The sequence below is a fragment of the Pecten maximus genome, chromosome 1, assembly GCF_902652985.1.
Source record: "Pecten maximus chromosome 1, xPecMax1.1, whole genome shotgun sequence".
Taxonomy (NCBI): Eukaryota; Metazoa; Mollusca; class Bivalvia; order Pectinida; family Pectinidae; genus Pecten; species Pecten maximus.
In genome coordinates, this window is record NC_047015.1 from 34,395,653 (window position 1) to 34,409,022 (window position 13,370).

General features: G+C 35.2%; 1 protein-coding gene across 1 annotated transcript; it reads left to right on the forward strand.

Annotated features, from left to right (window-relative positions):
• The first annotated feature begins 764 nt into the window (after positions 1–764).
• On the forward strand, positions 765–12,654 carry LOC117331504 (heterochromatin protein 1-binding protein 3-like). Its single transcript, XM_033890245.1, has 11 exons — positions 765–847; positions 2,582–2,828; positions 3,058–3,181; positions 4,208–4,378; positions 4,711–4,842; positions 5,267–5,407; positions 5,756–5,951; positions 6,702–6,864; positions 7,322–7,434; positions 7,825–8,002; positions 8,857–12,654. Exons 2-11 carry the CDS (start codon positions 2,599–2,601, stop codon positions 9,080–9,082), a joined length of 1,674 nt encoding a protein of 557 aa, XP_033746136.1. The 5' UTR covers positions 765–847; positions 2,582–2,598; the 3' UTR covers positions 9,083–12,654.
• The last annotated feature ends 716 nt before the right edge of the window (positions 12,655–13,370 follow it).

Below are 13,370 nucleotides of genomic sequence, written 5' to 3' on the forward strand. Positions count from 1 at the left end.
CGAAAAGTCAATAACTTTCTCTACACGAGCAAGTTACAAACTTTCGATATTATTCTCGCACATGAAAGTCACGTCAGATATAACTTTAAATGCATCGATGAATTTGTGCAACTTACTCTCTAGAAAACGATCCCGAATGATTGCAAATTTTCAATATTCATTTTTCGCCGGGGGGCTTCGCGCCCCTGGAACCCCCTACCACGGCGCTGCCCTGGACCCGCTGGGGGCCTTTGCGGCCCCAGACCTCTCGCCAAAAAGAATCGGCTCGCGCCTACGGCGCTCGCATTATCACTAAATTACCGCCCGCTCCCCCCCCCCCCCCTTTCGAAAATCCTGGATCCGCGCCCGTGACTCCAAATCACTAATACATATTGTTAATGGTAAGCATTGCCATCAAGGCGCATGACATGCAAAGTAAATTTCACGCACCATGGTATGATGAAAAAAGCAGTTACAGGAGACTTAGAAATTAATCTATTATGTTAATCATAAAATCAGGAAAAGTTTTTTTTTTAATTTCTAAGATGCAAATTATAGCTAGTTCTCCAGTAGATCTCGTAGCATTTAGCTATACTGCAGGCGAACAGGTGTCTTTTGTTTTTAATACATTCGATATGACAAAAATAAGTTCGCTTTGGCAGAAAGTCGTTTTCTAATTTTGACGGGAAAAACCTTTAATCCAGGACACAGCACGCATTCCTCCTTCGTGGACAAGGGGAGGTAACTCCTCATACTCAAAAATCTGGAATACTGTGACGTTTTATACAAAATATAGCGTCATCAAATTGTGAGCACGCACAAGGTAGCGGTTTCATCGCATCTGTGGACCAATTTACTGCATTCTACGGTATTATTTGCACATGTTTTGATTAAGTTGGTTGTTTTCTTGATTATATGCATATATCGTTTTAGTATTCTTTCTTTGCACATGATTTATAAGCAATGTAAATAATTATCAATGTTTGATTGTAAACAGATCCAGTCGCCGATAAACTGCTATTTTGTAGGGCGCCGTAAGGGTGTTTTTTTTGTCGCCATTGCAATATATGCTAATAAATTATTGAGCTGGCGTTGTTGATGTTATATAAATTCGTTTCGTTTACAAACATGGGTATCATCATTTACATTTATGGCATAAGTTTTTTTTTCTCGGTTTTTATATAGATTTGAAAAATAACGCTACAGCCCCTAAACATGGCGTGTGCCCCTAACCTATTTTCGTCCTTCCAATGTTTGAATCTGTGCATAATGAATATCAAGCATTCATACGAGATGTGAACAGCCTTGTAAAATTTGTAACTCAATTAATAAAACTGTATTGAAATTGCAGTTATCAGTATCTATTTTTGGAAAATAATGGAGACAAACTGGTAAAATCTGCAGTGCTGCAAACATCACTAAACACCGGTCTTATTTATATGGCTGTAGTTTAGAAACTACCGCATATTTCAAGTCACCACTTTAATGCTTATTGATCATTCTTAATAAAAGCAATTTATTTTTCAAATATCACTTCAGTCAATGCATAACTCATCTAAAATTTCCTTTGTTGTACCAGTAGTTATACCAATACATTAAATTCAATAAAAGAGAGAAATAGAAATACATATACATACACTTACTTGTTCAGCAAAGCAGACCTTATATAGAATAGACAGATTTATTAGTGTTTAGATACCATATCCCCATGCCATTGAGGGTCCAGATCTAAATATTTCATTATTTTTTTTACCTGTGCTGCTAGCTTTTACCCATGCAGACAAAAGTAAATCATGGATAGATAGAACTTTTTTCGGAATTACCAAATATGTTGGCCCTGATTCTGAATCATCACCGTTACTTAAGGGAAGAAAGTATGACTCTACTGTTTAGTTTCTGTAACTGACCTTGTCACATACATGTACAGTCCATATATATTGCTGACATATATACACTAGCATCACTTCAATGATCCAATAAGCATATTACATAACATAGAAATAGTACAGTTTTGCAAGATTACAAGATCATTGAAAGTAAAAAAAAAATGCCTGTCCTGTAATTTGATCCGTTAAATTCCTTCCCTGCAGAATTCCAGTAGGACTAGAAGACTGGCTTCAGTCTTTGTCCAGTCAATTTGTGGACATGGTTATAGCGTTAAATTATTAGCCTAAAACATGTGTAATAGGAATTCGAAGGAGTAATGAAAAATACCCTGCCCACGCTGAGGCTCAAACTAGTGACCTTTCGCTCTCAAGGCAAACATCCTACCACTAGGCTAAAGGGAAATTCCTGTTACTCTGAGCTGGTAAGCCTAAGGTGACCTTATACTCTTATACTTTTACACAAGCCATTCATGATCATATATATGAAGTAGACCATTATTATGCCTCCTGTATGTTGTTCAGTGCTCCAGATATAGCCACCAACTTCTACAAAACCATTGTGCACCCTACCTCAAAATGACATCGGCTGTTGACAAGGTGATAAAGCCACCAAAACAAGCAAAATAAATATCCTTAATATTTCCTGATCTTTGCTTCAAGCTGGTAATACTTCCATGGTGGACACATCTGAGATATATATTTTATTTTAATTACAGCTTATAAACCTTCCACAATGCCAGCCATTAAGCTGAAGAAGGCAACTCAAGAGTATCTGGCAGAAAAGGAGAGAGAGAAAGAGGCTAAGGCTGCAGCAAGCCTAGCTGCTGCAGCACCACCACCACCAGTTGAACCACCTGCAGCACCCAAAGCTGTTAAACCCAAGGCCAAATTCCTTGAAGCAGAGGTCCTGTTTGAGAAGCGCAAACGTACCATACCACCAGCAGAACTTAGGGCAGGAACATGGTAGGTTCAAAGTCAACTTTGTTTTTCTAGAATTTATGGCCGAGATTTTAAACTTTTCATATGTTTTGATGTTAAATCAAGAAATAAACAAAATGAATTAAAACATAGATATTACAGATTTAAGATACCAATTCACTCTTATTGCTTGATATAGATAACCAATCTTGAAGTGTGCAGGTTGACCCAGTTCAAATGCAATCTGGTTAATTATCCTTCTGTGTACTTCCAGGCTAGATGACAACCTTGAGGTGAAGGAGGGCATTAATGTTTCTCTAGTAGCCCTGTATGATTACTACACAGAGACATGTGTACTTGAGGAGGGCAAGGTGGTGGATGTCCCAGTGTTTAATCGGGTAAGTGTAGTTATACAGGCCAATGTGGTGGACATTTCAGTGTTTAACTTGATATGTACACTAGTGTTATTCAGACCAAGATGGTGACATTCCAGTGTTAACTGGGTATAGGTAGAGTTGTACTGGCCAAGATGGTGACGTTCCAGTGTTTAACTGGGTAAGTGTAGTTATACAGGCCAAGATGGTGACATCTCTGTGTTTAACTGGGTATGTAGTGTTATACAGACGAATATAGTGATGTCCTAGGTTTGAACTGGGTATGTAGTGTGATATAGGCCAATGTGGTGGACATTTTAGTGCTTAACATGGTAGTAACAGAGCTTTTCTGAAGTCTTTTTGGGCCGTTAATGGGCCCCATTCCCATTTGAAATTATTTCATATTTTAAGCAAATTCCCAAAATTCACAGCTTACTCCTGAAAATATCTTTCCGAATTCACCAATTTTATTCCCAAAAAGAGACAAAAAGGCCCCATCCTAAACCAGTGAGAAAAAGCCCTGAGTTAGTATTTTACAGGCCAATGTGGTGGACATTCCAGTAGGTTGTGTCATACAGGCCAAGAGGAGGGATCTGATTATTTCACCACTTCAGAGTCACTTGCTTATCTGAACACTTAAGCTTGTAAAATATGAGTATTGAGTACAATATATCCAGTATAAACTTAGTTTACAAAGGAAGTTTCAGTATGCTTCAATAGTACATATTTACATGGTATCAATAAGATTTTAGATTGTAAGAGGCCCGTTTCAGTATCCTGATTAAAAGAATGGTTTCATTTTCACTTTCTGATATGGAAAAAGTGATACTTTCAAGTACATTTTCAATATTTACTTTGGATTGCTAAACTACAGGTAGATTTTGAAGAAAAAAATTCTAGCTGACTTTTAGTAATAGACTATTGTTGATAATATCAAATAAATCCACTTGCCCTTAGAAAAACTACATGACCTTTTAAGTTTTTTTTTGTAAAATGTGGAACTTGGATGTTGATGTGCTCATTCAACTGAATTCTTATATCAATTTTCAGTTGGTGAAAGACAAATTTGGAAAAGATTATGGCGTGAAGGAGGATTCTGCACTAAAAGGACTTGTAAAAGAGCGGAAACATTCTGATAAAAAACCCAAGGTGCAAGCTGAATCTCTGAACCTGAAGATGAAGGACATTTTGGAGGAAATTATCAATGAAGCAAAGAACCCTGTATCCTTTGAACACTTTTGCAGAGAAAGAATTATTTCTGAAACCAAAAGAATGAAGTCCTTGGCTTCTACTTTTCTGTTTTTATGTGGGTTTCAGTTTAATTTGTTTTGAAATACTCTTCTAAATTCGAATTTAATGTTGGAAGTGCCAAAATACATACACATTGTATATGATTGGAACTCACCAATACCACTCTCACAAACATTTAGATATCTAAATATTTCTATGTATTGATTGACCTACCTTAATTAACAAGTGTTGATAGTGTGGATTAATGCCTGCTGACATGAATTTTATTACTTCATTTGAAACTTTCCCTTAACCTATCAAAGAATAAAGGCTTAAGGTTTCAAACATTAAAGAAGAACATCAGCGTGAAATATCCAGCCCTCCAGCTTGATATGAAACCACAGAAGTTGTTATCTGCTCTCAACAGGGGCCTCATGTATGGACACCTTGAACTAGTAAGTTCTGCCATTCAAACTCCATTAACTTGGCAGGGCTTTTTCTCATGGCTATCTGGGGCCATTAATGGGCCCCATTCCAAATTGGAATTTTACTCCTGAAAAAATCTTTCCCAATTCACCAATATTCTTCCATAATTAGACACAAAGGATCCTTCCCAAACCAGTGAGAAAAGCCCTGTAACGACTGACTCATCAGTGATAAAAAAGAAAAGATGTAATTTGTACATTATTTTCGGGAAGTGGAAGAGAAATCTATCCATAAAAATAAATATAAATGACATTTTGTGACTAATAATCATATTAATATTTTGATATGGTGAAATTCGTGAAAGTTTTATGAAGGTTTCCAAGTCTTTTTGTTATGGTTTTGATATATTTATGAGTTAAAATTTTCATTTAAAGTCTTCATTTTTTTCCTTAGGTGAGAGGTACAGGTAAGTGTGGGTTTTACAGACTTCCAGGCGAAAGTACTGCAGAAGAAGATCTGCAGAAAGAAACAAAAGAAAAGGAAAAGAAGCAAAAGAAGAAGGACAAAAGTGACAAAGAAAATGATGGCACAGCAGTAAGTTCATGTATTTGTCACCTATTAAGGGTTGGGGGTGGGGCAGGATATAATAAATATTCACCAGTACGCAGAGTACTTTACAGTATCTAATCTATTAGTTAAAAAAAAAGGAAGTGATGAAGGAATTATTTTGTGAAGTAATGAATTCTGAAATACAATTGGCAGAGATGAAAATGTTTAGCTGATTGGCCGATTTCAGCCTATGACTCTCAGAAAATAGCTAATTCCATATATAGTTTCTGCAAAAATGTAAATTTTAAATATCAAAAATAGCTGCAGGTGTTTCACTGCTCTCTATTCAAACCTTTTGATTTTGGCTAACAAAGAAGACATCTATCATTCTAGGCTGAAGGTGAAGCAGCAGAAGAAGAGGAAGTGCCTGAAAAGGAGCACAAGTCAAAGAAAAGCAAGAAAAGGAAGAGGAAATCTGAAGAGTCTGAGGCAAAGGAGGATGGAGAGGCAAAAGAAGAAGAGAGTGGAGAAGCACCTAAGAAAAAGGCAAAGAAATCAAAGAAAAGTAACAAAAGGAAACGTCCTGCAAGTAAGTTGTCACAAAATATATTAAAATATAGGATTGACATCAGTATCGGTTGTGGGTCATATTCGGTGACTTCATTTCAGTTCTCTTGAGTCTTTTGCTCAGAAGTAGTATATGTTGTTGATGAGGCACTTAAGATTTTCAGGGTAGTTTTGTAGCTCACCTGGTCCAAAGTACTGGTGAGCTTATGACATGGCGTAGAATTCATCATCCCTCTTCCGTTCTCCTTTAACTTTACACTACTAGTCATGAATCGCTGATCAGATTTCAACCGAAATTGACATGAAGCATCCTTTGGTGAAGAAGAACCAGATTTTTATTTATGATAGTGGGCCGACCCCCTAGCAAATATAGCAATTACTTTAAAATCCTTCTTCTGTAGGAATGAAAGGATTTGGTCCATACATTGTATTTTGTCTGAAGCATCCTTGGGTGATGGAGAACCAATATTGTATGAACGGTGGATGTTGGTCCCGAAGACGTTGGGCCAAATATGGGAAATAAAGCAAATTCTTCAAATTCTGTTTAAATGTAGAGTGTTTTCCCTTGTTCATTGCCACATCCAGGTGAGCAATACAGGCCCTCAGGTCCTTTTGTTTTCAAAAGCCAGTATTGTCATTCAGAATGTAATTTTAGGTTTGTGCATATCTGTATTTAGTGGTTTGTTTTCTTTTAATATGTTTACAAAATATTCTTAAAATTATTACTTTAGTCTTCCTTCTTATGTTTTTTTCTCATTCACTTCTTACTCAGAAAAACGTGGAGGAGGAGGTGCATCTATGCACAGTGATCCCCAGTCTGTGTCCGATACATTCTCCTTGGCTATTACCTACATGAGTGACCCCAAGGACGCCTCTGTCTCCAAGATCAAGAAATACATAGCAGATCACTACCCAGATACCAACATTGAAGCAAAGTTTGTAACATCTTGTTTGCATTGTTATGGAGGCTTGAGATGCACATTTCATTTTCTTCTCAAAATCTTCACTGTTATCCAGTAAATGTGTTAACAAAAACACTCATGTGCAACAGTCAGGATTAGATTGTGGTGTGTCCAATATCACAAAGTTATGTGAAATCTACAGCTTATTAGTATAAAGTAATTCCATGAATGTATATAATGTACTGTCATTAAACAGGAAGAGAATGCCTAAGTAAAGCTAGTTAAAAGGACATTTATTGCATAATAAAATAAATTTTGATATTCTTTAATAATGGATTGCGGTATCAAATGCAATGTCAAAGGTCAAATCATAATTCATTTTAGAAAATCTTGTGAATGTAGATATACGGTAATATTTCGTAAACAATCATGCTATTGGTACAATACAACACCTTTGTGACACTCAGGCACATGTTCCCTTGTCTTACAGATTAAAGAAAGCACTGGAGAAGGGAGTGGAAAAGGGAATGTGGGAACAGGTGTCTGGAACTGGTAGTACAGGGAAGTTCAGGCTGTTGGCCGAGGACTTCAATCCTAGTGAAGGTAATATTTATGAAAATACTAATTGGTTATCTCTGCATAAATAAAAAAGCTTTCCTTATAAAGGTTCTTTATGAATTAAATGAAACGTTTGAAACTCTATAAAAAATGAAAAGAAATGAAGTCTGTTGATAATGGTTAACCCTAATTATCATTCATAAACCCATGGCATGATGTCCAGGAGTAAGTCCACCCATGTCTTATGCATTTGGTTGAAAGTGTTAAAAGTTTTCATCATCCTGCCATAAGCCCACTTCTGCAATGAATCAAAATTTATGTTTGATGCATTACAGGATAAATACATTATTTTAATAAATAATTTGAACAAATGCATTCGATTTCTAAAGATCAAAATTAAATAAGACCATAAGAATGTGACATCATTCATTACAGCCAAATCTATGGAAGACATGGTCTGTCAGGCAATTGTAGCATGTCATGAGCCAAAGCAAGCATCAGCTGGCCTCATAAAAAAATACATTGTGGAGTACCATCCTGAATTTGGCATTGACAACAAACCACATCTGTACAAAGGAGCGCTGAAGAAGGCATGTTCAAACAACAAGATCAGGTGAGTTTGTTCAGTTAGTTGCTGGTTTACCATCTACATGGTGTCTATTTCTGGGTTTCATCGTCTGTGTTCTGTCAGCGTTATAAGTTTTGTTAAACCCTTCTTCAGATACAATAAAGAATTTATCCAGCCATTCTTTTACATTGTAAATAGAATAGATTTTGATGAAATTTGGTCAGGTACATTATTGGACAAAGGAGAACTAATATTGTATAAACCGAGGGTGTGGATCCCTTTGGGTTGGAGGGAGGGGGGGGGGAGGGGGGGGGGGGGGGGGGTCAAATATGAATAATGACAAGATTTGGTTCATATTTGGTTTGAATCATAGTTGGGAGTGGCAGCAAAACAAGATGGAAAAATAATTGTAATATAACTGAAATGAAAGTATTTTGCCATGATTAATGAAATATATACATCTCAGTGATGCAGGCCCTCTGGGCCTACTGTAACAGAATCATCAATTTTAAAATAGTAAGCCAAAACTAGTTAAATTATTAACTGTGGTTACTACAGATTTAATTCAGCAATAAGCCCATGTCTGTTATTAAGTCATCCATGTTTATTGCAGTTCAGTAGAAAAGATACTGGTACATGCTATTTCCTCGTTCCAGCATTAAGCCCACCTGTATTTTGAGTGAAGTGTATGTGTGCCCCCCCCTCCCCCCCCCCCCCCCCCCCTACCTGGTATTACAGGGTATTTTAAATCTGACACATGCACTTCTTATACCATTAATGTTATTTAATGTCTCAAGTTCTCATAATGGTAGTATTATTATATTGTGACATAATACTGATAAAATTTGAATTGGTCTTGAACTTTGTAAATTCAAAGTGATGAAAATGTATCATTTCAGACAACTGTCTGGAATCGGAGCATCAGGATCATTTCAACTGGTAGAATCATTTTGCCCCTCACCAGCCATATTAGCTGGAGATGCTGAGGCAGAAGCAGAGGAGGCAGCAGCACAAGGGGAAGATGATACTGAGGAGGCTTACCCGGAAATGTACATCGTCCGTAAAACCAAGTCTGGACGCGGTGGCATCCCAGTTACTGTTCTTACGAAGCAGAGAAAGCGCTGACATCTTCATTGATCAGGATGAGATTCCCATTAACTCATTGTTGTCATTCTTTCCAGATTTCAAAGTCATCATTAAACCTTGCAAGAGACATGTGACGATTACTTCATTAACACTGACCAGCAATGAAAGCATTATTATATCTCTTATAGATTTTTTCAAAGTATTGTTATAATTATATATTACATGTATATATTGAATGTAGTATCAGGTCTGAATTTTGACTGTTTTTGTGCACCATGATTTTGGAAAACACCCAAGTATTTTAGTATTTATATAATACCAGTAGTGTAATAAAGAAAAAAGCCTGTTTTCATATCGTTTAGGAGATTTTTACACTTTACTTTATCATGAGGCAGGTCAATCCGTTACTTGATTATGCCTGGTTTTCTAAATTTTCTTATTCATAGCCTTCTTGCTATCTTTAGGATATTTTAATTTAGCGATAAATTTTACAGTATAATCATTTTAAACTGAATTGATTATAACAACTTCTTATATCTCTTAAGTAGCCATTAGTCTTTTATGAGAAATTATTTTAATAGGTCAGGATGTGTAATGTTTAAACATTATATTAAAGATCCAATATTGATATTTAGCTTGACACCAGTTATGAGTAACCGTGAGCTAATGCTGTTGTACCGACATCCCAATCAAATTTAAAAATTTTTTTTTTTCAAAAGCCTCAATTTCATAGGTATACAACCCACACTGTTACAATTCAGTATACACATTCATAAGAGGTTTAAAAGTCATTTTATGGTAAAATATTATGGAAATATTTTGTATTTTGTTTTTAGATTTTACCATGTTTTGGACTCTTTTTTTTTTTACATCATAACCGTATTTAAAGAATTCTAATCCAGAATTTGAAGTCTACATAGAGATCTACTGTTTTTGTATAAGATACATTAATTTGGCATTGAGACTTTATATCACAATAAGTTTCTAAAATTTAAGTGCATTTGTATAAGCACTTTGCATTGGCTGTCACTGGTGAGCTTCATAAGCATTGATTGCACTTGTTATCGTTGTATATTGACAATGTCAGTTAAAATTTTTGAAAGATTCATTTTTAATACAGAAGATTAGCACAAGCTGTATGACAGAAGGATTTTAATTCTCTGTCAAATTATTGTTTTAATATGATATTCAAAACTGTATTAAATAAATTAATAGCCATCTTTTAACAATTTTGTTTCTGTGTTTAAATCGTTGTCACTTGATTTTAGTAACATGTGATTCTGTTACATGTTTTAGTATGGTGTTATTTGTATTTTGTATATGTTGTGGGGTGTTATTTCCACTTTGTGGTGCTAAATAAATGCTGACAAATATTTCATTTATCACGGTTGGAAAAATTTTATGTTTGTTCAATATGTCAATATATATTTCAAATGTCAAGGAAACAGGTTTTTGCATACTACATGTTTTCACTATACTGACACATTTTGGTAAGTATTCACGAATTTGAGACTCTTGTTGAAAATTCTAACAGTTAATTAGCCCCTTCCGTTTTATGCACACAAAACATATTCTGTTTACTGTGAAATAATTCAAAAATATTGATGTTGACAATAAAGACATGAAATCAATATTAAATGAAAGTAATAAAATCATGCAAAAAAGACACTGAAGGTGGCTTAGGGTTCCAGCAGAACCCAGGTAAAGGCTCGGGTGGCAGTGGCACAGGAACTATTTCTGCATGTTTTGAATAAATGGATCAAAAACTTAATATACTTGAAAATTGACCCTGATGCAGGAAGGTTAGAGTGTGATAAGTTTACAAGTTTTGTCGCTGTTGTGAAAATGTGTACAGAAGTATTTAGACATGATAAAGCCAAAAATATGTGTATCTGAAATTGCATTTGTACGAGACCATCATTGTGTAATAAGAATTCATTGGTGTTTTGAACACTATCAGATGATACCACATTATAGAACTTGTATGACTGAGGACACTACAGTGTCAAAACATGAAAGTAAAATCATTTAGTGTTGTCTTGTTATCAATCTCGCTACAGATGAAACCTTCCAAAATCTATGAGGGCATTTCTCACTGTCTATGTTTTTTTTTTGTTTTTTTTTACCACTATTGTTGCAAAGTTCCATTATTATCGGTTGGAAGATGAAACATAAGAAGGCAGAATTTCATTTTAATTCTTGAATTTTAAGAGATTTATCATAATACTACTGGTAAAAACCAATATGCTTATCTCATTGAAGCAGACGTTTGGAAATATTACTACTTTAGGTGATTTCCATGTATGTATTTTTTTGATGCAGGCCATTATTTTGTTGCTTTATTTGTTTTGTTTTTGTCCATAAGACAACTTTATAGTTTTAACCATTATTATGCCATTGCTAGAATGTCGGGTAATGCTCACATTTTTAATGCATTTTTAACATCCCAGTTATAATTGTATCAAAAAGCACTCTCTTACTTATCAACATAAACCATGTACAAAGGAAGTCATGTGAAAGTTGCACTGTAATTGATCATTGTTGCCTAATAGTTATTCATTTTTGTTCTATCACAGAAATCAGTCCACTTCATGCTTATTGTTTCAATATTTTGTATTGATGGAAATCATACACTATTTCATCCTACACAGGGGCCAGGCACAGTGATATAGTGTTTGGAGGAATTGTTTAAATATATATCAACATTGATCATTACATCAAAGTGTCTGGCCTCTGTGATCCTAAGACTGTATAGAGGGAGCTATACTATAAAAACGGAAAGGCAGCAGCAGAGATATATAAGAATTGTGTTCATTATACGTCATACTTATTCACAAATTTTATCATCACTAGATGTTGTGTTTTGTGGTGAAAATTTCCATCATTTGCTTGAATTTCGACTTTTTGTTTTTGGATAAAAAGAAATGGAATAATACTGTGGTAATATGTAATTTGAATGTTTATGAAACAAGGGATATTTTTCACATGGCTTTGGGGTTACCTTGGTTGTTTTGTCAATAAACATTGAACAGTCATCCTTTTCTAACATCGATGTTAAAAGTCTTTATTTACTGTTTTTTAATATTTCAATGAAATTTTTCCTATGATAGCTGTGTCTCAAAATACAAAACCCTTGTGAACTGAAAAAATTCCTATTTTGATTTAATTCACCCATGTTGATATTTTTTGGAAAAAAGTGTTGATTAAAAGGGTGACCAAAAAGAGTCTGCAACCTTTCGTCATTTATAAAGGGTATTTGCGATTCCACAATTTTGTATACATTAAGTATGTTTGATACATGTATATAGCATTACATATTTTTGCATTTGACAAAAGTGAAGTGGGATTAGGCCCCTAGCTATTCTGATGGACTCGTGACTGGTAGCCAGTCACATTGAATAGGGAATGAGTGTACAGATCATGCATGCTGATGATTTATAATTCTGTGTGAGCTTTATTGATCGTGTTTTTGTTGGTGTATTACCTACATTTGATGTTAGTGGATTGATTAGCGATATTTACATTCGTACACAGCCGCTCTAGCCGTATAGACCCGGTTGTCTAGTATAAACATGTCATAGTTAACAGCAATAAAATAACGTGACATTCACTTTCTACTTGTCTTTCATTATTTACACACTGATTCTGGCAAGCTCTCCAGACAAGATTTCTAGGTGTAACACGGCAGGCAGACTAGGTGATTCTAGATAACCCCCCCCCCCCCCCCCCCTACTCCCTCAACTTTGTTGTGGGGAATGTAATAATATTTCTTAATCATTCAGTAGCTCTTGTTTCTTTGTGACACAAACACTAGAGGCCAGTCATTTGAGTCCAGAATGCAATTTGATAGCATCATTGCATTTTTGAAACTAAAAAAATAATCCTTTTCATTGGTCAATTACGGTACTTGCCCTAAGGAAATATAAATGAGCTGATGCCATTGTGTGATATCAGCCTGGCATAAATTTAACCAAAGTGTCTAAAATCATGATATTTGAGTGGTAGGTTTCTTGGATGAAACTCCATCATGATCATGATAAGAAATGACCTTGACTCCAAACTCAAGGTTATATAGGTTTACAATTTGTTAAAACACTTGAATGATTTTAACTAAAAGGTGATCAACACCTATTATGACATTAAAGCATTTGTAACAGGTGAGTTATACAGGCCCATTGGAAATCTTGTTTCACAATGGTTTGGTTCATTACAATGAAATTGAAATTGGTCTCGTGAGTGACAGCTTCAGAAGCTAGTGTAAGGGGAGGTTACTTCTGGGAGAATAATGTAAACAAAACATTGTCATCACATTGCTTTTGTTCATGCA

What these genes read in the sequence shown, in the direction of transcription:
- LOC117331504 (XM_033890245.1), top strand. Translation starts at nt 2,599, where the DNA reads ATGCCAGCCATTAAGCTGAAGAAGGCAACTCAAGAGTATCTGGCAGAA. An exon ending in GAACTTAGGGCAGGAACATG is followed by an intron (nt 2,829 to 3,057) that starts GTAGGTTCAAAG and finishes GTGTACTTCCAG; the next exon opens with GCTAGATGACAACCTTGAGG. An exon ending in ATGTCCCAGTGTTTAATCGG is followed by an intron (nt 3,182 to 4,207) that starts GTAAGTGTAGTT and finishes ATCAATTTTCAG; the next exon opens with TTGGTGAAAGACAAATTTGG.